The following is a 26,497-nucleotide window of genomic DNA, read 5'->3' as shown; positions in this document are numbered from 1 at the left end:
CGCACTCACATCAGAGTCAGCACAATAGAGAACACAGAGAGCATGGCTACGACTTAAGGCTCATGTTAAGCCATTTTGAACCGACACAGCCCTCCAACACCCCCTGCCATTGTTTGAAATGATTGTCAGGAGGAGTAATCACAGTTATTATACATTGTGTCCTCATTGTGTACACACGCTCACGCTCATGTATGAAGTGTATTGTGCCGAAGCACACCTCCCCAAAGTGTACCAAAGCCAAGGAAGTAGATCGTGCCTGAGCACGTTACGGAGCAGTAACAGTGGCCAAATGATCTGGTCTTTAGGGTTGAAGTGTGGTGGAGAACAGTACGAATGACTAGTGTGACCCTAACATGGTCAGAGGCAGTACAACAATTGTATTGATATCACACAAATTGGGCTAAAGCTAGTTTACAGTTGTTTAGTGTTAGGCGCAATTTGCCCTGCTGTTTGAGCTTTTCATTTAAGTACGATAGTAGTATTTTTGGGGACAGGACTACCAGTCCTCACAGAGCCTCCAGTTTCCAGAGACTTTCCACGTGGAGTTAAGCTTGGGGAATTTGGAAAAATGTCCTCCTCAGGTGGTGCTTTTAATGATCTCGTGCTGTGGGCATCACGCACAGTGCAGGAAGAGAGTGTGACCTCAAGTTGTCAAGGGATAGTATATTCAAGTGAACTTGCATTAACTTGCACTGTCACAGGGACTTTTAGTCCAGAAGCTGTAAATGGATTTGTGCTCTTCCAGGAAAATTCTACCCAACCATGAATATTTAGAAATAGTATCTTGAAACAATTTGGCACTGATAACCACATGTTAAATCTTGGATTATGAAAAATGCAATATGCAAAGATGAGACTATTTTAAAATCCCTTATAGAAGTGTATTTAAAGGTCCCAAATTATGCTCCTTTTCTGCAGTTTAATATGGATCATTGATGTCTTCATGAAATTGTAGTAACATGTTTTGGTCCAAAAAGCCAATAAATCAAGCACAGCAGCATCGTTTCCAGGCTCTCATAGCCCCTCTGTTCAGAACAGTCTGATTTAGTGGGCGTGGTCTTCATATGTAAATGACCCACAACCTATACCGCCCCGCTCTTCGCGTCACTGAGAGCGGCACCACAAGCTCCGAGTGCACAATGTTTAGAAAACAGCGACGCTCGTTTACCGTAACATTACAGGCTAAAACAACAGGCTAACCGCAGCTCAAGTTAGCATCCTGAAGCTAACACAGAGACGGGGGGGACACTGAGGAAAAGCTTTTACACCTGCTCCATAGCACACAGCATTTAAAATACTCACATTTCCAGGGTTCGAGGTTTGTTGGCGGATGGCTGGTAATGCGCCTGGATTCAGGACCAGTCTATTAGCTAGCCCTCTGTTGTACTGTCCAAAGTTGGAAAAGCAGTCGGCCGTGAAGTGACTAGCACACACATGCACAGTTTTACTGAGTGTAGCTGGCACATTTCCCTCAATAATGAACTCTCGCCACTTAGTCTTGTCTTCTTCCAAGATGGGAAACTTGTGCATGGAACCATGTGGCTGTTTACAGCCAAAAACAGCTACACTCGCTGCTGGAGACATTTCTCCCCAGATGCGGGGAGAGGAGTGGGCGGGGAGGGGGTTCAGGGGTATTTTCTTCGGTGGACCAATCAGGTCAGATTTGCTCCTGATTATTCAAAAAAGGGACTCGCTGACGTCGGCAAACCCCGGAAATTCCAAACAGCTTGTTTTAGGTCAGGATTTTACATTCCCAAGCACTACTAAATACAGGTTTTGTCATTAAATATCACATTTTGTGGGCAGGGAGGAAAGCCAAAGACCCACAAATTTCACTTAAAGACTGAAAGTGATTTTTGCATAATATGGGACCTTTTAGATTTAGGGTGGCACCTGGGGTTGCAAATCAAATTTCAGAGACTAAAGAGAGGAAACTTGTAATAACAGCATGGAACAGCAGAAAAAAATTAAGACATCTGGAAAGTTTGATATGAGTCAGTCTGCTGTTGTCATAGTTTGATTTGTAAGACAAAAAATTGCACACAGTGTATACAGGATTGCAAACCCCTTTGACACTGAATTAAAGTATACACACACATACACACACACACAGATGAGTCACATCTCTGGACTAATAAATGGAAACGAAGTCGAGAAACAGGAAGAATTCTCATGTCCAGTAATGAGGCGAGTTTATAAAGGTATTTAACCTGGAAATGACTCCAGTACGACTGTATAAGTAATGCTCTTGCCTCAAGTCATTACATTAAACTGAGAGGATGAATAAATGTAAACAAACACTTACTGTAAGAATACAATTAAGGCATCATGTGGCCTGAATACGTGCAATGAATCTGACTCAGGCTGCTGTGGAGCTGTCGGTGGATGAAATCTGACACTGAATTATAAATCACGACTAACGCTAGAGGTGTCTACAGCAGGGCCATCATTATCCTGTGAATAAAGCATAAATCGTACTTTTTCTGACCTCAACCATATCCTTAACACACCTTAGCTGCCCCTGTCCCTCACATTCATCATAAACCAGATGAATGTCACTGTTGGACCTTCTCATGAGGTCTTACTTTCTTGTCTGCCCTCATGTTGTGAATGCTTAAACAGGCGTTGTCCTAACAGTGAAATTATACAAGTATGCACATGCAGGGTTTAATAGGAGAGCCTTGAATAATGGTGCTAAAAAGAAGAAGAGCCGACAGATCAGGGTTTTACCATATTCTCCAAACAACATATTTCTCCATCCTGAATACAAAGTAGATTTTAGAGTAGAATCTTCTGACAAGCGTGCAGGGAGAATATTTTTTGTCTGGCTGATGCAACTTACAGACTGTCTGGTTTCCCAAATGCCCTTACTGTATTCACTGGCAAATACCGCTTTTGATTGGCCTTCGACCTCCAGATAAAGAGTACATGACAGCTCTATGCATAATCCACCAATAAACAACACACTATCGATCCACACAGCCTCACTGTGGGGGCATGTGTCAGTACTCAAACACCAATAAAGCAGTTAAAAAACACTATCTTCAGTCATCAATAGCTCCTGTGTGGCACTCAATTGGAGTTCAAGCAATCCTATTTGAAAGGAAAGAGCTTCCCTAATTTGGCAAATGTCAATGGTGATTGAGGTCTTCCCCCAAATCAATGCAAGTGTCAGATGCTGCGTTTCAGAGAGCACTTGAGATCCCACGGGATTTGCATCCGAAAACAGCCGATCTGTCATCCGATTTCTTATGTATGCTCTGGCTTCTGTGGCGCTGTATACATTTCGAGCTCAAAAGAGCGGAGACACACAAAGTTATTCAGACAGCACTCACACTGCGCTGCACTGCACAGCCAGAATAAAAAAAATAAAACAACAAAAATAATAAAAACAAAACAACCTCATACACACTGGAGGTAATGAGAGAGCTACACTTTCATTTTCACGTTGAAATCAACAGGTGCTTTAGCTTAACTACCTGAGACCCGTGCAGCACTCTAATAATTTAGTCTCTCTGTAAAGGTCCACATAGGGCTGTCTAATGTCATGGTAATATATTACTGTTAGTATCTTTTTGTTAGCAGCTGATGTACCCCCAGGCTCTGCAGTAATAACACAACACTACACAAGGAATGAATCTGGATGATGTTCATTATGCACACAGTGGGAGCGCACACTGGACACTGCAATTGCTGTGACACACAAATACAACAGAGTAAAATGGATCAAGGAAGTAACCTATCTCTTCTTACCATGAAGACAGATTTAAAGTGGCTATGCAGGATATTTTACAATCTGTATCTCACATATTCTATTTAACATTTTGGAATGCAACACCTCATTTCATTTGATACTTTTACTATAGATTATTCTACCTAGAGGAGTGTAAATAAGTAAGCCTCAACTCCTATAAGTAATTTAAAATTACACTTAAGATAAATGCACACCAGTGTTTTAGAAAATAATAATAATTCAAGCGTGAACGGCATAAGAAAATAACACTTGCAAAATGGATTGATGCTGTCTAAATTGTTACGTCTACATACATTATGATCCATTGTCCACCGCTATGTTTGCCCTAGACCAAAACAATAGACCTGATGGGATTTTCATTTCTCAGCTGACTGCATTTCAAGTTCTTCTTTAAAGAAATCAGCAACAAATGCATTTTTCCTGAAACAATATTGGCATATTCCAGCAAAGCGACCGAATGGCTCGCTGCCAATCGAGCTACCTGGAAAGAAACAAACACTGCAGATAGAAGGAGCCCCGTGTTTTCTCTCTCCTCTCTCTTGTGTCTCGAGCTGGCGTGCGGTGACTCCTCGTCTATTTCTTGCTGCTCTTCAGTGACATGCCTGTCTACATTAGAGCCCTCGCATGGGCATGCAGTCCAAACAGAGCCTCGTGCTGGAGGCCTCCAGGGACAGCACGACGGCCATGTGAGCAGTTCACCTCCTGTCCCTTATAACTTGTTGGCTGAATGCACAAAGTTGATTGTGTTAACTCTTGCATTAATGTGGCTGTGGCCCTTAACAGCGTAATCTGTGTGTTTGAGACCCTAGAAATACTCCCGTCTAAGGTTAAACATTAAAAGATCAAGTGATGAATAATGGGTTATAATGCTGATAGTAAGATGTTACCATAAAAATAAATCATGTAAATTAATTTACATTAAGATCCAAGAAGAACAATAAATAAATATCAGACATCACAGACCATCTCTGTGATGTTCACTGATTTCCATTTCTAAGCTTTGATGTTGAATGATGTTAGGCACTGTAGTTCATTTCAATGGTGTAAGTAACATTTAGACCAAGTGATGAAGCATGCATTTTGGCAACAGAAGCAGCACTTAGCTCTTTTCATTCAGACAAGTCAGCTTTCTTTAAACTCTGAAATAAGACTGGAGGCAGCATAAAAACGTCTGGTTGTTTGAATTCTGACAGCATTACATTCGATACAGAGCAATCTGTGTTTTGGAGTTTAGTGTGATCATGTTAAGTGGCGACTTTAGCCAGACATACAAGGGATTGTTTGCTGAAGTCACCAGTCAATAGGGTCACAGTTTACACTGAAACACCAGCAGTGTCTGTGGCTGTGAGCTATGAAACAGGAGTTCTTCATCCAATCTCAATCAAACAGGTTTGTCCTTTAATAAGTAAAATTATCAGTTTAAATTCAAAATTCAGTTTTTTACTTTGTGTAGTTGGTGAAAAAATTAGTTTCAAGCCAACGTGACCAAATACAACACTTAGGACTTAAAACAGAGAGTTAATAAGAAGTGACAGTTTAAACTAAGGTTAATCAGAAAATAATTGGTGCTAATTGAAAAAAATAAAATTCAAAGTCATCATAATCAGGTAAAAATAAAAATTGGTGTTTTTGGTGGTGAACCCTCAGTACTTCCATTGCCAAAACGTGTCTAACGCCATAACGGTTTACCAACAGTAAAGGCTTTTATGGGGACTCCTTGGGTTTTGCAGCCAGCCCCAAGTGGACATTTAAGGAACTACAGTTTCCTGCACTTCTACATTAGCCTTATTTTTCAACACTGCTTTGGGGGTTCTTCCACTGTCTATTGTGATCAATTGACTTTAATCTTCTTACTTAATGAAATTCCTCGATAGCTATTGTACAGTATATATAGTGAGGTCATTTGGTGTACATTTTGTCAAGGAGGAAGAAAATGAAGACATCCTTTTTTAACCCTGAGGGGAAATTCAATTTTTTCACTCTGTTGTTCCACATGCTCCACACAGAGACTGGATTGCCAGGCAATCAGAATTCTATAGACATACGCTGATGAGGGGAAGTCAGGGTGGGGGATGCACATGAACAAGCATTGTGAGCCATTAGGAGGTTTAATGCCTCGCTCAAAGGCACCTATGCAATACCCAGGAGGTGGACTACCACTCCCCCAGAAACCAGTCCAATATCCATATTTTAGAATGTAGTTGAACTGGTTTCCTGCTGGTGAAATATTTGAAGTCAGTATCTATTCCAGGGCTTTCCTTCTTGAAAAGATAACCACCAATCTACACTCACTGGCCACTTTATTAGGTACACCTTGCAAGTACCGGGTTGGACCCCCTTTTGCCTTCAGAACTGCCTTAATCCTTGGTGGTGGCATAGATTCAACAAGGTACTGGAACATTCCTCAGAGAGTTTGGTCTATATTGACATGATAGCATCACGCAGTTACTGCAGATTTGTCGGCTGCACATCCATGACACAAATCTCTCGATCCACCACATCCCAAAGGTGCTCTATTGGATTGAAATCTGGGGACTGTGGAGGCCATTTCAGTACAGTGAACTCATTGTCATGTTCAAGAATTGACATGGTGAGTTATCTTGCTGGAAGTAGCCATCAAGAGATGGGTACACTGTGGTCATAAAGGGATGGACATGGTCAGCAACAATACTCAGGTAGGCTGTGGACTTTAAACCATGCTCAGTTGGTACTAAGGGGCCCAAAGTGAGCCAAGAAAATATTCCCCACACCATTACACCAGCAGCAGCCTGAACCATTGATACAAGGCAGGATGGATCCATGCTTTAATGTTGTTGATGCCAAATTCTGACCCTACCATCTGAATGTGGAGCAGAAATCCAGACTCATCAGACCAGGCATCGTTTTTCTAGTTTTCTATTGTCCAGTTTTGGTGTTGCTGTGTGAATTGTAGCCTTAGTTTCCTGTTCTTAGCTGACAGGAGGGTCACCCGGTGTGGTCTTCTGCTGCTGTAGCCTATCTGCCTCAAGGTTGGACGTGTTGTGGGTTCAGAGATGCTCTTCTGCAGACCTCGGTTATAACCAGTAGTTATTTGAGTTGCTGTTGCCTTTCTATCAGCTCCAACCAGTCTGTCCATTCTCCTCTGACCTCTGACATCAACAAGGCATTTTCAAGCACAGAACAGCCGCTCACTGGATATTTTCTCTTTTTTGGGTCCATTCTCTGTAAACCCTGGAGATGGTTGTTGGTTAAAATCCCAGCAGATCAGCAGTTTCTGAAATACTCAGACCAGCTCGTCCGACACCAACAACCATGCCACGTTCAAAGTCACTTAAATCACCTTTCTTCCCCATTCTGATGCTTGGTTTGAACTGCAGCAGATCGTCTTGACCATGTCTACATGTCTGAATGCATTGAGTTGCTGCCATGTGATTGGCTGATCAGAAATTTGTGTAAACAAGCAGTTGGACAGGTCTACCTAATAAAGTGGCTGGTGATTGTGTAGCCAGTCATGTCTGATGCCGATATTTTGTGTTGAACTGTGATTAGCTAATATTACAAAGCTAACATGCTAAACTAAGATTTGACTCTGAGTGCCTGAATTCAAGGCTTTACCTCTTAAACATTAGTATGCTGTCATTTTTATGTCATCTTGCACACACGAGCATGACATTATAAGTGTCACTGTCTCATGCACAGTCTCACAAAGTTGCCACCTCAGTGTTTTGGCTGAATTTGCAAAAGTAAGCATTATAACAAACTAAACCGTGATGGGAAATATGGTAAATAACATCTGCTGAAAAACAACATTGTCACTGGGGGTTTTCTGCATGCAGTGTTTAGCACTCAGCTGAAGTACTGCTGTTTTTACAGTACCGCCTCAGAGCCACTGTAGCCTCCTCTTGCTTTCTCTGTGCTCCCTTTTCACTAAAATCCAACATCTTCAATGAGTTGAGAGGGAATTCTCCCTGACAAGTAGATCCACAGGATTAGTCTTAAGTACAAAATAATTTCTATGTGCTGTGTGTTTTCGGGTGAGAAAAGTGTTGAGAGAGCTATAAAAGAAAAAGCAAAGCATGAATCCCAGGTCTGAGAGGAACCACAACAGAAGCCTTCCTTTTGAAGCAGCAGACGCTCTAACAGGCTGCACTACGAGAAGCCTTTCAACACATTCACCTAACTCATTTAGGAGGATTTGGAGACCTGTGAGAAGACAGCAAATGCTGGGGAAAACAGTTCACATTGATCTATGGAGACATTTTGTGCTCTTATGAGGTTTTCGGCAGCGAAAACAGACTCAGATGTTATTTAGTCATACAGCACAGAAGTCCACTACGGCTGAGCGACTTTGTAATTCCAGCTCTGTCCAAATGTTGCATGGAAAACATATCACTGCGTTAAAACAAACGACAATGAGCCCCGTGATAATGCCTTTCAGCGCTCACTGGATCGTTTCCCACAGAAGTAAAAGGGACATTTTTCCTTTTTGGAGGGATACGTGCAAGGCCAACCAGCAGCCAGCAGAGACCTCCTCATGCTTCTCCACTCATCCCCGTAAGAGGATCGGACGTAATGGGGTTTCCTCTTCTCTGGCTCCGTCTGCTCGCCAGATTAACTGTAGAAAACTTCCAACAAAGTCTAAGAGTGCTATTCTGGTCACATTTTACAGTCATACTGCCAACAAGTTTTGAAGGAACACTGGTGTGACCCCAGTGTGAGTGGGGCTAAGCTTTTAAGCAGGTGCCCTCTTCCCTCTTCCAACGCAGCAGGACAAAGTGGGGGTAAAAGCTTGACTCGTACAGAAAAACTCTGAATGCATATATAAATTAAGTGTGGCAAAGTGTTGAAGATCAGAATGAATATTTATCAGACAGAAGAGAAAACAAGACTGAAACAAATTAGAACATGTCTAAAAACAAAAGACAAATCAGGTCAGTGTACTAGCTGTGTTTTCATTGGCAAACATTTAGTCAGGCGGCCTCGCACGCGATAATGGTGCCGAATAATAAAGTGGACCATCCCCCCAAGGCCTGTGGGAATAGCTGGGACATTAATATCAGGCCTGCATGATTTCTCATATTCTACCCGTGGCAGCCTGGTGACCTAATGACCTCATGTCAGAAGCAATGACAACATGTCCAACGTGGAGATATTTAATTCAGTTTATTAATATTGCATCAGTTGTTCACACAGCATCGTGTCTTTGTGTAAATATACACCTGCTCCAATGAGCATGAGTGCAACAGAACTCTGTCACAACACTGTTTCTCTCCAAAAAGATGTCCACAGGGAGGGACATTTAAAATATCAGGCTCTGAGGCAACTCATCTCTGTGAGGTTAGCCTCTTAAGTGTCGCTTTAGAGTGCCTGGATTATTCCTGAAGAACGGTTTTTACCCTGAGAGCAGTAACTGGAGCTCTTTTCTGAAAACATCCCAAATTAAATGTTAAAAAAGTGTTGTTTTTTTCCATCTGATTCCAACATCAGATCTATGCTTGCTTCTGCTCACTCCTGGCACATATACTCAGAGCATCGCCACTGTTTTTGCTCAGCCAGATAATTCCATTCAAATGCATTCACTTGTGTCCCAGGTTTGCTGCAGCAATCACCAAAATTCACTCCGCATGGTTTAGAAACCCATGGTATCGTCATGGATTGATTAGACCTTGTTTCATTCACACACAGTTCACTCTGACTTGAACTCTGACCTGGGGAAAATATCAGGTCATGCTTGTGACCAGCTGATTTAAAAGAGCAGGTAGGATTGACCTCTCTTTAACTAACTATTGATTGTTTGCATCCTTGTTTGTTTAACTGAATAAAGATCACATGCAGCTGCTATTTATAGTCCCTTAGCCATGCAAACACGTGTAGTGAATGTCCCTCCTCTCCTGTCTGACCTGCTTATTGTCCCAGTGTGTGAGTAAATTTCACCTTGCCAATTCGGCTCTGACCTGGGAATAAGTCAGCATCAGATTAAATGGCTGCAATGAGATCCAGCAGGGATCAGGTTTAGGATCAGTCATAAGGACCAAAAGTGAGCACTGCGGCCTCCAGTGCTGCCACAGGAAGTGGTACAAATTGTTTCTTTAAGGGGCTCAGGTGCTATATTTGCAATGCAGTGTTGAAAAGATTTAATTTGATGAAGATCACTTATTTTTTGTTTTTCATTAATTGGATGTTAGAGCAGGTGGTTGTTGCCCACATAATGTTAGACTCTCCTGCCTGTGTGTGAGTGTGTGTGTCTAAGAGAGAGTGTGTGTGTTCTCCTACCAAAAGACAAAAATACTTCCTGTCTTGTACTTGAGTTTGGGGGTTAAATCAAACTTAAATCAAAACCTTTCACAGAGTCAGGCAGGGAGAACATTTGGACTCTTATTCAGTAATTCTCTTGTTCCTCAGTAAATGATTCAAGACTTTAAAGAAGGGCGGTGCACTTACCATTAAATTTTATTAACATCATTTATATTGCAGCCTTAAATTTCCATCTGCAAGCAAATTCCAGTGAGTCTTTCTCCAAATGTCAAATACAGGGGATATTACACTTTTCTCCCGCTCTCCTCCTGTTTTCTCTTTGTTTTACGCTCACAGAGCTTTTTTTTCCTACTTTAAGCCGATCTGAATCCTTTCATAGCTGATCACAGTTGTAGTTTCTTTTATTCTTAATTGTTTTCTTTCATCAGGCATAGATTCTGAATTAAACATAATGAGAGGCATTGATGCATTTTGTGGATCATTATCTGAGCAGATTTTGAGAGTCCTTTACACTGATGCTGTGAAAATGTGCATGTTCTTTATTTAATTCAATCTATATTTCTTGTTCCATACTGTAGGGATTGTGATTTAGGCCTATGTTTCTTATATAGAGGCTTAAGTCCTTGTTACAGGGGTTGCTGGTTTAACTCCCGGCTATGATCATTATGTAGCATTTCTTTCTGCCACTCTTCCCACTCTTTCTCTTCAGCTGTCCTGTTTAATGTTGGCAAAACACCCAAAATGATCTTAGATAATGTGATCTTATTAGAAATAGCAAACATGATAAACAATCTAATTTATCCCACTGTCCTGTGCAATAACATGGCGATATTGACAAAGACAACGGTATGATTCATCATCAGTTTTTTGGGTCATGTGTAAACTACGATGCTGAGCCTTGGTTTGGAGGGAGATGTCAATTTAGTTGAGAAAGTGGAATAACTTTCTGCATTATCTGTGCGTCAGATGCTTGTTAGAAAGTTATAATGTAGCGAGGAAGGTCTTTGTGTCGCACTTGGAAAAGAAAATAGCCAATTAGCAAGTGATGGAGAGAAAAATGCAAGAGCTTAAAGCCCTGAGACAGTTGTGTTTTTATTCCTTCAGCTACGGGTGAGAGTTCTTTATGTATATATGCAGTGTGTGTATGAGAGTGTCTATTCATATGCCACATCCTTTATGTAGCAGCAGCCCTGTCTCCTATCATAGAGCTGGATGCAGGACTGGATATGTGACTAATTGACCCGAGCTTCTGCATGCATCAGTGTACAAATGGCAGCCGTGTTTGGGGAAACACAAATAATTAACCTTTGCCATTTTGTGTCACTTTGAAAGCTTGTTTAGTAGCACACACACATACACACACGAACATAGATCTCATATTCCTCTGGTGTCCGTCTTTTACCACTGTCGGCTGAATAGATCACACTGCAAGGCTTCAATCTCCTTCAAATCAATCACGGTGATGATTCTTTGAAAAAGGGGGGAGATAAAAAGCCGAGCGGAGCCTGTCAGGGCTATGAGAGGCGAGGACGTCAATGCCTCACTTAGACAGCTCGTCTGAAGGGGCCGCATCCCCAGACAGAAGGACAAGACCGAGTTCACCTGCATTCAATACAAAGTTTTTGCCTCAGTCCATGGGAAAAAAGAGATGCGACAGAGAATAGCGTGCAGCACTCCCTGATGTAAATGTCATCTGCAGAAAAATCAATTTCATGATTCATTCAAGAGGCCAGGACTTACAAATGGACAAAGTTGCCCCCGTCTTTTCAACTGCAGAATCGCCGTCGTCCCTGAGATTGACTCATGTGCGAGGAGTGAGGAATGGGTGATTCTTCAAAATGTGCACAACATCATGGCTCCTGGTAACAATTCAAAAGTTTGGATAATTGATTTTTCTTCCCCCTCCTGTGGCATTGTTGCTTCTCATTTCCACCACAGCATGAAAGGCGGCGAAATAAAAACATCTTAGCAGCAAATCGGCCTCACCATGGCAACAGTATTGATCAACCCTCCTGGGTCCTCAGAAAAATCTATCCCCCATGTCAATTTTCCTGCATTAACAGTTCAGCAAGTACTCATGTCCCGAATAGACGGCCATGATATTTAGCGTCTGGCAATAAAAGTCTACAATCACTATTTAGCTTCCCTGATGATTCATTTATCACAGGGGTGAGGCGCCAAATGACCTGATGATATTCAGTGAGAACAAAGCAGGAAGTGGGCTAGGAGGACAGCTCGGGGAGAGGTCATATACACAGACTGAAATTGTAAAGATTTAACTTCAAAGCCTATTAGATTGTGCAGTTATGAGCATGTCCAATGATCACATCTGATTTAAATCGACTCCGACTTTGTTCTGGGCCTTCTATCGCTTTGATTTAATAAAAAAAACCCTGCTTTGCCTCTTTAATTATATCTGAACAGGTCTTCCCTTAAACTTTTGACTTTGATATTTGATGGATCCAATCGAAAACAATCTCGGAAACTTGGGATTGCTGCCACACTCTAATCAGAAGCTGTAAAACTAATGAGGGTAAATGGGCTGGGAGCACTCACTTCTGACACGTATTGATTATACAGTATCATGCGGCCTCACATTTAAGTCATCATCGTTTATTATCAGCTCTATCATCACCACTCGTGGAAAAAAAGTAGTGCTGAAGGGCAAATGGGATCCGGATTTATCTTGCGTGCAGATTTTTTTACTATGGTGATTAAATCCACCTGTCTGCCAGCACTTTGGGGAAATGAGAAGAAATGCAGAGTGACGGGTGAAGCTGCACGACAACAGCTGTCAATCCACAGAGCTTGGATACAGCATCACACATGGACTGCACCTCACACTCCCACAGCTTATCACTTACAGACAGGGACGGTGTGAGTTGAAAAGAGGAAAGAAATGATCACTTTGCCCTTAAATCTTCCAAGCTTTACAATTTCATACATGTTACTGGATAAGGAGGAAGTCTTACAATATCTGCAACAAATAATGAGTCCATTGAGGATGCTTCAAAGTATGTCTGGGGGGTTTTACCAACTCAAAATGATAAAAAATTAATTTGTTAACCAAGCCAACAAAGAGTAAAAAAAAAAACCTGAGCCTGGGTGGAGATTGCAGTGTAGGCCATAAGACTAATTGTCCAACCAGTGGAGACATGAATCCACAGAGAAAGACCGTCTGTGGTGAAAAAATACAATAAAAAGGAAACTGTTGCATACATAAGTGTGTGTGCGTGTGAAAAGAAAAGGAAACAGGCGAGGAGGGGAGGGAGGAGGTGGAGGCTAAAAGCATGTTAAGCACTTTGACTGTCTTCCAGTTGCAGTTAAACAGCTACTTACAGCCAGGCTGGTGGTTTGTTCTAATTGAACGGAGAGGAAAACACAAAACGACAGGAGTGTGTTACAACGTGTGGCCACAAATCATTAGCACCAAACTCTGCAGATCAGAACATCCTCCCCGGGTGTAACACGGCTGTCCTCACATGAAAAAAAAAAACTGTGCAAAAGTCTGCACATTTGCAAGGGGCTTCCAAGTAATTAGGTGTTTTGCTATGCAGATGATGTGATTTAAATAATTAATCCGCTGTATTAGTGCCCTGCTGTGTTTCCTCATTCCACTGCAGCAGCAGCAGTGGGTCAGTTGAGACTCACACAGCAAGAATAGAGATGAATTCTTATAGAAAACACGAGCTAACTCATTCTGAAATGAGCCGAGCAAATTAATTTTATTTACTCGCTTCCATCGAGCTCAATTAGGGTGTGAAGAGTTTGAAACAAGCTCCTTTCTCAGACCCAACCCTCAACCCCCTCCCCTGCAGATGAAAGCAACTCAACCATAAATCGGAGCCTTCACGTTCGAAACAATTCATAAAAACGCCTGCAGTCTCTTTCTCGTACAAGAGGCTCATATAATCATGTGCAATCACATGAAGCGGGGCCTGTTATTCTCAGGAGGCGGTTGTTGAGTTTGGGTGTGATTGTGTCAGGCTGTCAGTGCCCACTCATCCAGACTCTGGAGTGAGACTGGAACAGACGGGAGCTGTTCTTTCAGCACCACCGGGGACAGGCAACAGCACACTCAGCTGTCTCATCCACACACTGTGAAGCAGAGGGGAAAAGCACCCAAACTCACACCACCTTGCTTTTATTGGCCCTTTTTTTTCAGAAGGGGAGAAGTCTGGGGGAAACATAGCCATGAAAGCAGCAAATCGACTCTGAGAAAAAGAAAATATCAATATGTCAGCACCTGAGGCTGCAGATTTCAGGTAATAGCCGTGTGTTTTTGTTGTTTACTGCTTTTCCCCCTCTGTTTTTATCTCCTTCCCATCACTAGGTGGGTATAATCAGGGACAGCCTCCTCTAAAAAGTAGATTTAAGCACAAGTTACATCAAAACTCTTATTTTAAAAGCAGCAAAACTACCCCACACGCTCAAAGACTTGCCTGAAAGAGGCGTAGGATGTTGGCAACCATAATCGATACCGAACTCGCCGAGGCTCCGATGACTCCCACCACTTTTTCCGGCTTGACAAACACCGGTGGCTCCCCGTTCGTGCACCGCACGTCGGAGGTGTCCTTCGTGATCAGGGCTTGCACGAAAGTTAAAGACTGCTCCAGCGCGTAGGTATCCCTCGAACAAGTGTCCAGCACGCGCGCGCCTAAGGTGATGTTGGGTAGGAGTTGCTCGTCCTGGTTGATCTGGTCCAACGCGTACATCATGGCCTCGAGCCTTTGGATGCCGTTCTCCTTTTTCAAGTCCCCGCATGGCGTGCCGTCGGATCCTCTCGCGTGCACCGGGAAGAGCCCACCGAGGGTCAGGTGTCCCTCAGTCCGTATGGAGTGGGGGGCATAAGTCTCCTGAGGCAGCGCGAAATCCACCACAGTCCTCATGAGCCAAAGCACTCTCCAAAAAGAGCCCAGCCTCACGCGCACACCGGGACGAGCCATGATAAACTTTTAAAGGGGAGATGGAGAGTGTAATCCGCCGAAGATCAAGACCACAATAAGGCTGAGGAAGTTGTTAAAACAAAGCCATTTTTCTTTGTCACCAGTGAGGAGATTCAACAAGCTGGGCTGGAGAACCAAGACGCAGAGGATGGCTCAGACAAACTGCGCCCATCGCTGCCTGGAGTAAGCGCTGCAGCTTGTTGAATAGTGAAGCGGTGTTTCAGTTCCTTTTTTCGGAGGCAAAGCTACATCCACAAGTCAGAAAATATCAGTGGAAGAACAATGAGCACCCTCCGTGGCTGAAGTGGCCTGATTTTGTCCATTTATGCTAAATCCAAAAGCGCGAGTGGAAACAGAATGAAGCCGCAGCGCAGAACCTACAGGGGAAATTTCACCACACTGAATATAGCTAATGTTAAAAAAATATCTCTCAAAATGCATACTTAGATATCAGGACCGGCTGAAGTGGGTGACATTCTTCTTGCTCAAACCAACTCCATGAGAGCGCAGAAAAGGCTCTGTCGGCTGTCTGTCTTCCACGGGTGCATATCATCTCCAGTTTCCATAAAAGGAAGAAAAAGAAGGAAAGAAAGAAAGGAAGAAGACGGCTAGTGCGAGCTGAAATGGGTCCTCCAAGCAGAGGACCAAGAAAATCCAGCTAATTAAAGCCCCAGCTCTTTCTCCGGCTCTGCAACCGGTCGCATTTATACAAAATGAATGAGTCACAGCGAGGGATTCACTGTGTGCGCCGAGTTTTCAGCCCCCTTTCCTTGCGAGACGTCATTCAGCAGGCTGAGAGAGAAAAGCAGAGAGGGGGAGAGAAAGAGAGAAAAAAGAGAGTGGCATCACTTCACGGCGTGGTTTTCAGGAAGTTGGTGTTCGGCGTCTTCAGACATCAACTCAACGAGAAGGTAAACAAGACGAGCAAATGCACTTACTGACTTTAATAGTAGGACAATCGTTCCTCTGAGTGCCTCTGCGCTGCGTCTCCGCATTCGTAATCTCTTTCTCTTTTCTTCTTCCTCTTCTCCCCTCCTCCCTCCTTTATCTCCTCACACAAACACAGTAAAAGTGTTTCCCAGTCTCTTGGCTTTTGATGTAGACGGAGGCAGCCATGAAACGGAGATCTGTGGCGTTATGAAACACGGCAGAGCTGCAGGTATGAGCCCGCAGACTGGAAAAAAAAAAGAAGTGGCTTTCCTGAAATAGTTTTGGATTCATTACTGATGCACCTTTAAAACGGAGGAAGAGGGAGGGAGGAGGAAGAGGAGGAGGAGGAGGGAGAACAGACACGTTTGGAGGGGTCCAGGCTGGTCTCCCAGGCAACCCTTCTTCAGAAGACACTCCTGATTCATCCTGTGTGCACACAACACACATTCATGCGCACATCAAGCTGGCACGCACACTGGCACACAGGCTGGTGAGAATTAACCACACCTCCAGGAGCAAAAAGGAGCCCTCACATATTCCGAACAAAACACTATCATCACCACCAAACTATTTAATTGCACAGATGGTGCTTTTACAAACAAGCAGATTATGATAATTTGCTTTCGTGGGCAGGCATCAGCCGGGGACTCACTTGGCAATTTTGTGGCATTTATCTTAAAAAAAAAAAAGAAAAGTGTGAGAAAAATCATATATTTAAGAAAAAGAGCAGTGCTGGAGTTATTCTCTGTGTGTTAGAAGTTGATAAAAGAGAACAACTGAGCACCCAGCGGATACATAATTCATGACAGAGCTTTCATTTTCAAGTTACCTTAGATACTGACCATCGCGAAGCCAATCACCACACCGCCGACAAAAGCATCCACAGAGGTTGCTGCTGTTCGAAAATTACAACAGCGCTCTCCTCACTAAATGGATTATGGGATGAATCAGTTCAGTTGCCTGATCTTAGAGTAATAAACAGCCTCTGAGAGTTGTTAAAGCCAGCAAATGATTATGAGGCATAGAATCCCAATTTATGAACATGTTCGTTCCGTTCATTTCTGTTCAATTAAAAGATTAGAAAAGGCGATGTAGCTCTAATTGAAACATGTCCTATTGACACCACAGGCTCAGATGGACACATTTCTAATTAATTAAGTTGAATAGAGATTAATTCAAGCCTAATCCGGCCATGTAGTGTGTTTATCTCCATTAGCAGCTTTGATTGCATGAGCATCTTTGTAAAGCAGGATCGCCCATGTCCGAGTCTGAGGGTGTTGATGTGGTTTCTGGGAGCACAAACTGTTCTCTGGGGCCAAAATTCATGAGATGCACCAAAAATACATTTGAAGAAAGTGTGTGGGAACTGCCGGGGAAGAGACTGCTGCGGAGAGAAATGAGGGATGTAAGAGGGGAGGGAGGCAGATGGTCTCCTCCACACTGAGCGCGCTCACACAGGCAGGCAAGGAGCAAGGGAAAAAAACCCTGCCCCTACAAATGACACCCTGAGAGACTGGTGTCGCCACGCAAGACACTAATTCCACAGCTTGGACAGTACGATGAGAGGCTGGCTCCCACTTACACTGTCAACGGAAAGGTTACTTTTGAAAAATGGGGCCCTCACTGTGATTTAATTCACTGACTAACCCTGAGAAGAGGGGCCTTTCCCCATGGGAAGGCTGGGTGATTTAGACTGAGATTACACTTCGGTTTGGATCTTCCTCCTTTTCTACTTCGGAACGTTCACACAGTCATGTGCTCATGCACAAACACACACACTGGGGTAGATTTCATTTCGGTTTCATTGTGGGATAAAGTAGGAAGCAACAAGCAGGACGACAACAAGGCTCCTGAAAGAGGTTTGGTTTCTACATAGACCTGACCTCACCAACAAACACAATCAGTCCCTGTATGCCATGGCTGCTCTACATTTCAATACATCCTCCTCGGTAAATAATGAACTCCTATGAGACACCAGAGCTTCTGTTTTAAACATTCAATAGCATGTCTTCTGGATGCAGTCTTCTTCAAGTCAATTACACGCCAAGCAGAGCGCGCTTCTTAAGGAACGACAAATCAAAGAACAATAAAAAGTCAACCTGCAGGACAAGAGGCAATAAGGTTTCCTTTTGGGTGACACCAGGCACAATGGGCTCTGTCTGTCAAATTAATTAACCTGGAAACCTGTTTAATTCCCACACTCGAATGAAAGGGCCAACCTTTTCCACAGGAAAGAAATAACTCAGGAGCAGGCAGTAATTGCATGTCTGGGTGATTTGTTTGGAAAGAACACGGGGGCCACCAGCCTGTTTGGAGTCATGCATACTCTGTGAGGTGAGGAGTTAATGTTAGATCAATGTAGGGACGATGTTAGATTAGCAACATGAAGGTCACTGAGCTGCTGGGGCCTCTCGTCTCATTTTGCACCATCTGCTTTTGAATAATAAAATCGGCCTATGTATGCTTTTCTGTAACAGTGAAAGCAGACCCAGCGCCTGTGTGCAAAGAGAAAAAGGTCTTATGATTCCAAAGGCTTGCTATGAAAAGACATATTCTTACCTCCTGTGCTATTTATTCCAGAGACAAAGCAGGTGCACGGCGGCTGGGACGATAGACTCTCCACGCTCTCAGTTATGATTGTAATCCATCTGTCATACCTGCTCCTTTCTAATTATGCCTCTGTAAAGTCGCTGCTGTGAGCCCAGGACCCATTCACACTCTGAAATGTGAAAGATAGACAGATAATGCGCAAGTGACCACTTGAATACAGAACTGCAGCAGAAAGAGCTTTTTCTCCACAGGCTACCTTTGAAAGTAACAGGTTCTAAGATATGAGTCTGTGTGAATGGCTGCACAAAACTGAGAAAAAAGGAACCTACAAGAAAATTTAGCCAACACTGCTGCTTTTTTCTCCCTGACAGATGTAAGGGGTACCTGCTCCTGATTGGGAGCCAGCCTGGTTTCAATAATGATCACAAGCTATTTTATGTGACAGTAACGGGGCAAAAAGGTGCTGACCTCCCACCCACGCCATCCTAGAATCATCCTGAGGCCCTATTAGTGTGTGACTGGGCCTCTGTTTTGATGGCTAACCTCATGCTCCACTGGACTTACATGATAAGTGGGAGCAGCTGTGTTAGTTAGCCAGGAGGACTTTCGCCACAAATTTGATTGTGATAGCAAATGCCTCCCGCCTTGTGCCTGTTAATTAGCCGACCTTCTGAGCGGCTCTGGACCCCCGCAAATTATTCTATCACAAGTGTCTTCATGGAACAGTGTGATGGAGGAGATGGTATCCACGGTCTTTGTGAATGACTCATAACAATCTGCGTGTGTATGTGTGTTTGAGTGTGGGTGAGGGTGATGTGCGTGCTTGTGTGAGAACTACAGATGACTGCTGGAGTACCTTTCATAACTATGTGTTTGACAAATAAAGGAACCAATACTAATAACAATAGCTAAGCTAAAAAATCCCTGTTTTTATTAAATCTGTTTAGTAGCCAAAAAACAAGCTATCAAAAAAAGAACTATAAAGGATATAAAGTAACAATACTGAATGCCTTTACTAGATGTAGAAATCCCTGAAACTGTCCGTAAACTGCTCTATATGGTCTGTTCTAAAAATAACACAAGATCTTAAGGAGATCTCATGAGATTTCACAGGATTTGCTCAAGTATGAGGTCATCACGTAATGATATCTTGACTGTTCTCCAGGTCTCCTCATAGCTCTGCCCCTGACAAACCTCCACAGGGCTGGCCAATCAGAAGAAAGGGGGCTTGTGGAGCAGGGAGCCTTAAAGAGACAGCAGCTTAAATGAAGCATTTCAGGTACAAGCTGAAATAATTGTCTTTTAGAACACCATTGTGAGCAAAATAAATCATACAAAGCTACTGGGGGGGTATCAGACGGACAGTCAACAGCCTTAACAAAAGCACAATACTCCCTCTTTAAAATTTAAGAGTCCAAACATTGATTTCAAAAACAGTAAGCGTTTCCTGATGTGTGAAAGAAACAAAGATTTGTATCACTTTCATGTCAGCTACAGCCAGCAGCTAGTTCGTGTAGCATAGCATGGCATAGCATGAAGATAAACGAAGGGGAAACAAGTGGCCCGCCTCTGACCAAAGATAAGAGAATCTGCCCTCAACATCTAACAACTCCTGGAAATATGGCGTGAAATACTAAAAATGCAAATGTGATATCAGAGTTGGGGGTCTTGTTAAACATCCAGAAATTCTGATAACGATGAGAATCACTTGACACTGTGTTAAAAAAACAAGTTCAAATGTTCAAACACTGTTCATTATGCCCCAATGACCATGTCTCAAGACTGTGGAGGCTTTGCAAATCACACTAGCTTTTAATGTTCTTTGGATGCAGTTCAACTTCTCCCAAACAGAACTATCTGTTTTCTGGGCCAGAGGCAGAACTTTACCAACTATCTGATCTGGTTCAAAGAGGTTGCTTGTAGCTCCTTTCTATTTTTTTTATCCCCATCTTCATTAGATAAGACAGCTGAAGAGAGGCAGGAAATGTGATGTGGGGAGTGGAGTGTGGGCGAAGAAGTGCAGCCAAGGGTAGAGAGCAGGAGCCCATCCTGTAACCGCTGCGACAACACATTGGCTTAGTGGTTAAAGTGCATGCACCACATACCACACTGGTGCCAGGTTGCTTTTTGCAGTGTGACATGTCGTCTGTTGTTAGTATGTTACTTCAACACTTTATTTGGACATCTGTGTGTGCACAAACATTTTAGAATAGAATAGAAAATACTTTATTTATCCCCAAGGGGAAATTTAGGAAGAGTCACAGCAGCAATCAAGAAAACGGGTGTATAGAAAGTGCAAAAAGGTCCATAACAAGACAGAAGATGACAGCTTGTCCATCATTCTCCAGTTCAGCCAGCCTCCACTTCCACAGGGTCCAAGACTGAGCTTCTTCAGCAGTCTGTTCAGTCTCTGTCTCATGTATCCTGTCTGCTCACATCAGGTGAAATTCTTCCACTGTTAGCTCCGTTAGCCATGTCTGTGAATAGCATGATGCTACTCTGCCTTCTGGTATTCACTCTGCTGTTGGGTTAGCACGACTAGCTCGTCCATCTTATTGGAGATAGATCTTACACTCCCAATAACAATGGATGGAAGGACAGGTTGACGTCTGAACCAGCACGATGTCCTCACCCACTTCTCCTCACCTTGAGGGGAATCACCAGGCCTTGCACCAGTTAGCATTGAAATGCTAAAGGCTACTAACAGATGGTTGTAAACAATGCAGTCATGGTTACAAATAGGATCTCCAGACAAACACAAGAGAAAAAGTAATATAAATATAACTGAAGACAACTAGTTTGGTGTCCACAACCAACAAATGAACCATACAAAGTAATGATACACTCCAAATACAAAGACAACAAAAAGGAGATGAAAAAATTACAGGAAACAAACAAACAAAAAAAATGTTTGCCTCCTTTAATGATTAATGCTCCAGTATAGCTACCCAAGAAAAAAAATGGACACACATTTGTTTCCAATTTCAGTCATGGAAAATTCACTTATTTCAGAGACAAAAGTGATCTTCAGTTGTCAAATCGACGTTCTTCTGCTCTAACCCGCAACATGTTACCACAATGATACCACCACTTAAAAGCCATAACTCAATCTGTAAATCAATCAATTCTTGTGGTGACAGTGACCCTAAGCACATTTTCCTTGAGTGTTAAAGGCCTATACATGATATATTCCTTTACACACACACACGAGAAAAACATATTCTCAGGCTGTAACGCTCCATATTAAAATGATAAAGTGACCTTAAACATTTACCTCCACTGCAATCTGTTCACAAGCCCTTGGTTACATAAGCAGAGAGCTGGAGTGGATTTGGCTTCAAAGCTCACTAATAAATGATCTCTTGTTTGCTCAATCTGTACAATAAAATGAAGAATAAAGATCATTTATAGAGGTTATGACTATCTCTCCGCTTGATGCATTTACCTCCAAGTGTTGTGTCATCAATGAGAGGTTGCCAGGAAACCAGCTGAGACTCTTTAAACTCTCAGCACGCAAGCAAATAAAAATATTTACTAAGTTTAATCTACTCTCCACTGCAGACTGGTGTGCGGTCTCTGCGGCACCACATTTTTAGGGAGTGTTTAATTACAGAACGGTTTAGTTCATCCTGTTTCCTCTCGATTAAAAATTTGTTAAATTACTGCTTTAGTCTAACAGTACGTAATCATACGAGGGAGGGCTGAAGAGTTCGTAGCCTGACTAGGAAGGAGTTATGCCTCAGTGATGAAACTTGGCATGTACTGAATTTAACATTTTCCGACACTTATGGCATGGTTTATTTTTCAACATGGTCGATGTTTTCTTGGGTTGTTGCAGTGGCAGGATGTCCAGACCTTGGGTCATCTTCAAGGCTCTCCCTATCTCTCTTTAATTCAGCTGCGCACATTTTCACAGTTGATAAAGCTGAAGCATCATCTCCTAATGTAGCGTAAATGTCCTTGGGGGTTAACCCCTTTTTCTGCAGATAATTGATAACACCAAGGAGCCAGATTTTATCCATATTCACAAAATGTCGCTAGTCATTTAAGTCCTCAAACCCTACATCAGTGTAAGTTGACCTCAATAACCTCATATTTCTGTATATTTTCTTCACAGTAAGAACACCAGAAACTACTGATAACACAGTTGACGAACAGTTAAAGGTCCCATATTATGCAAAAATCACTTTATTAAGTCTTTTAGTGAAATTTGTGGGTCTTTGGCCTTCCTCCCAGCCCACAAAATGAGACATTTAATGTCAAAACCTGTAGTGCTTGTGAATGTAAAATCCTGACCTAAAATGAGCTGTTTGGATTTTGGGGATTTGCTGACGTCAGCGATTCCCTTTTTTGACCAATCAGGAGCAAGTCTGACCTGCTTGGTCCATCGGAGCAGATACCCCTGCACACCCTCCCTGTAGGAGTAGAATGCTGAAGTTGAAGGGCCATCACTGCTCTGTTTTTGGCTGTAAACAGCCACATAGTTCCATGCACAAGCTTCCCATCTCGGAAGAAGACAAGACTAAGTGGCTAGAGTTCATTAATCAAGGAAATGTGCCAGCTACACTCAGTAAAACTGTGCATGTGTGTGCTAGTCACAGGCCGACTGCTCTTCCAACTTTGGACAGTACAACAGAGGGCTAGCGAAAAGACTCGTCCTCAATCCAGGCGCATTACCAACCATCGGCCAACAAACCTGGAACCTGGAAATGTGAGTATTTTGAATGCTGTGTGCTGTGGAGCAGATGTAAGAGCTTTTCCTCAGTATTCCCCCTGTCTCTGTGTTAGCTTCAGGATGCTAACTTTAGCTGCGGTTAGCCTGTTGTTTTAGCCTGTAATGTAACAGTAAACAAGCTTCGCTGTTTTCTAAACATTGTGCACTCGGAGCTTGGTAGTCATGGATGTGCCGCCCTCAATGATGCTGAATCAGGCGGTATCAGTGGTGGCTCATTTACATATGAAAGTCACGCCCACTAAATCAGACCATTGTGAACAGAGGGGCAATGAGAGCCTGGAAACAATGCTGCTGTGCTTGATTTATTGGCTTTTTGGACCAAAACGTGTTACTACCATTTCATGAAGACATCAATGATCCATATTAAACTGCAGAAAAGTAGCATAATATGGGACCTTAAAAGCACACCATGTACACAAAATCAATTTGATGAAATATTGATGTGGAGGAGTTAAAACATGCAAAACTTCATTCAAGATTCCCACCAAAAAGGGTGTGACTTCAATTGATTTCAGTCAGCAAACCATTGCTGATCTATAGGCCTTTTTTCAATGGGTAACATGGTTGACGCAGATTTCTCTGACACACACAAAGTGAGCTATTTTATCCATATAAATTATTAAAATAGTTTTTGAAACAGCTTTGTTTTAATGATTACTTTAAACAAAACTGAAAGTATTCATAAACATGTATTCTAGTGTTAATTTAAAGAGCAAACTTGATATTTAAGAAATCAGACAGCACAAAAAGTGCAAATTCCAATATATGATTTGCCTTTTTTAGCTAAATAAATTATGGAACCTGTTCACTTTCTGAACCCACTTTCTGTATGAAATAAAAGTGAAATGTCACCCAAATGACCCACTGTAAAATTGGTCATTGCTTGAAATTAATATTAAGTAAAATTGAGGAGTATATCCCATGGACATGAAATGTACCCTTAATTATAGAATCACACATATACTGTCAGAGAACAACACTTAGCTTATACTATTTAACTCTCAGACAAGCGCGTCCCACAACCCCAAGCAGAGAAACACACAACACAGATGTTGGCTGCTGAACCGCCTGTTGTGGTGATAGCTTCAGCAGTAGACTCACAGATAGATTCACCTAGCAATCCTCAAATACAACATAGGTTCTGGTGTGTTTAAGGATGACATGGTTGTGGTTGTTTTTTAATTATGGGGGAAGGGTTAAGGGAGACTTCCTTTTTTTTCCAAAAAGGAAATCTGAATGTTTATTTGCTCAGACAATTTTAGATATCTTACAGAAGAAAACACATTTTATTTCAGGCCTATTATGCCCCCTCCTCCCATGTTGGCCCTGGGAAGTCAGTCCCACTTTTTCCCCCAACTACAACGCCCCTGCATTTATGAGTCCACTCAGGTTAAGTAGCTTCTCTTAACATTCAAATCTGAATGGTGGTTGTTGTTTTTTCTTTCCTCTGGAGATGAGCATCAAAACGCTGTGGTAAAAATCAGGACACTTTTTCAGCAATGTGTGCAGCTGAACTGCTTTGATCTATGATTACCATTTTTATTCGACAGTAGCTTGCTCTTGTTTTGAATTGATTTCTGCCTCTATAGTAAACATTTTCCTGAAATACAGGCATGAAGTACAGACTGTGCTCTGGAATATATAGTATCTCTGAGCTTGTGGTGAGACATAAATTACAGCTAAACTGAACTCAAACAAGGACAGAGGGCAACAAATGGATCAATTCAGTCTTATTAAAGTCTTCATGTTAATGAGAATAATAACACGCACACTACAGATGGACATCATAACATCATCATTATTTCATTCTGGCAGGCATACCTCCCAGTTTGTTAATCACGTCACTTTATGTCATGGCAGCTGGTCACAGAAGCACCACAGTGACTGTGCGTCTGATGCATTTGCATTGCCCACAAACTTCTTTTGTTGTGCCACCACAACTGGTGGATCATAAAAGCTCCTGGAGCTCAGTCTTCCTCCTCCCACCATGAACTTTACTCCCAAAGAAATGTTGCTGCTGCAGAAACTGTGCGAGTGGATTATGTCCCTGCTGCTCGAATTAACTGCACTGCTGTTTGTGTTACAAAATAACATATTTTCTTCATCTTACACAGCTCATTACCATATGGAGCTGCTAGCGAGGACTGCGGTGCAGGGCAGGCCTACTTATTTCAGATAAGTGCCCCTGCAGACTCGACTGGAGTTTGAAAATCATCCATAAAAGGTGCACACACACACAAACATGCGCACAAACATTTGAAGAAAGTATTTGCTTTCCCTGTCTGCCAGACTCTGTGCAATCCATTTTACGCAGGAATTCATCTTTGTCACTCATTAGATGGTGAATAACTCTTTTGAGAATTCACACACTTTACTAACATAAGGTAGAACAATAAATCACTACCTTTATGTATAAAAGCTGTCCACTTAAACCGACACTTGCGGTGGCTGACTCATCCACTGTACATTTTCAGCTCAAGGCCGTACTCAATTAAAAGAGGTTCAAGTTAAACCGCTCCCCGTTTTGACCATGTGCAAGCCTGAGGAGCCTGCAGTTTGACAGTAATCCCCTGGGGTTTATCTATTTCCTGAGCTCCATGCTTCCTACAGTCTCCCTCCTGTGTCTCTCTTTCAACTACGGTCGGTCTCCCTTTGGACTCCCAAGTCCCACAGGACCACTGTCACTGGAACCGTAGGTCACAAAAGCTGCCTTTTTCCCCCAGGCCCTTCCGTGGTTTTCACACTGGGTGCCTTTTTTGAACCATCCCAGCTGATCTCTTATACATAGAGGGTGAGTCAAGGTGAGGAAAAATGCATTTATTCATACTGGACCACGATATGTTTTTGATGCACTATGGAGATGAGGGAAGTCACGGTCAAGCAGAAGTGTCTGTCCTGAAGTGACACCTGCTTCTGAGGAATCACACCTCAAAGTGAAGGAGAGAAGAAGAGAACACAATGTGCTTACAGAGTTTGGGAAGAGGAATGATTGTGTATTGTAGCATTTAATGGGTGCCCGCCAGTGTCAAGTGAAAGTGAGTCCTGTCGACACAGGGCACAGCACAATACAGACGGAGCAGAATGAGACTTCTTATGGCTGCTGTGGGATTGAATAAAGCCCAGTTCATTTGCTGCATATCACGTTTTGTTACATGGTTTCCGACAATTCCTCATATTTCATCCGTGGCGCCAGCAATGGGAGTTTTATATCCTTCCTATTTCCTCCACCTTTCAGCTCGCTTTAAGCTCCACCATGTCATGATGGTGTTTTTTTTCTCCCTTTTGGAATTTCTCCCTTTTTTGCTTTCAAGCTGAAAATCAAATCTATAAATCAAAGGCAATGGGAGA

The 26,497-nt window shown here is 42.6% G+C and overlaps 1 protein-coding gene across 2 annotated transcripts in view; it reads right to left on the bottom strand.

Annotated features, from left to right (window-relative positions):
- LOC141798919 (metabotropic glutamate receptor 7-like) overlaps positions 1 to 26,497 on the bottom strand; it is a 144,829-nt gene that overhangs the window by 74,729 nt on the left and 43,603 nt on the right. Inside the window, exon 1 of one of the 2 annotated variants that reach the window (XM_074680860.1) lies at positions 14,431 to 15,407. The exons of the other annotated variant lie outside the window; for it this stretch is intronic. Within the exon in view, the coding sequence (XP_074536961.1) occupies positions 14,431 to 14,934 (504 nt within the window). The 5' untranslated portion in view covers positions 14,935 to 15,407. Of the gene's footprint in view, positions 1 to 14,430; positions 15,408 to 26,497 lie in introns of those variants that run through there. 2 annotated transcript variants of the gene reach the window in all.

This window comes from Halichoeres trimaculatus, unplaced genomic scaffold, assembly GCF_033239565.1.
Source record: "Halichoeres trimaculatus isolate MK-OKI-2021-1 unplaced genomic scaffold, fHalTri1.1 fHalTri1_scaffold_11, whole genome shotgun sequence".
NCBI lineage: Eukaryota > Metazoa > Chordata > Actinopteri > Labriformes > Labridae > Halichoeres > Halichoeres trimaculatus.
Note: the sequence above shows the minus strand (reverse complement) of the source record. Positions and strands in the feature narration are given on the sequence as shown.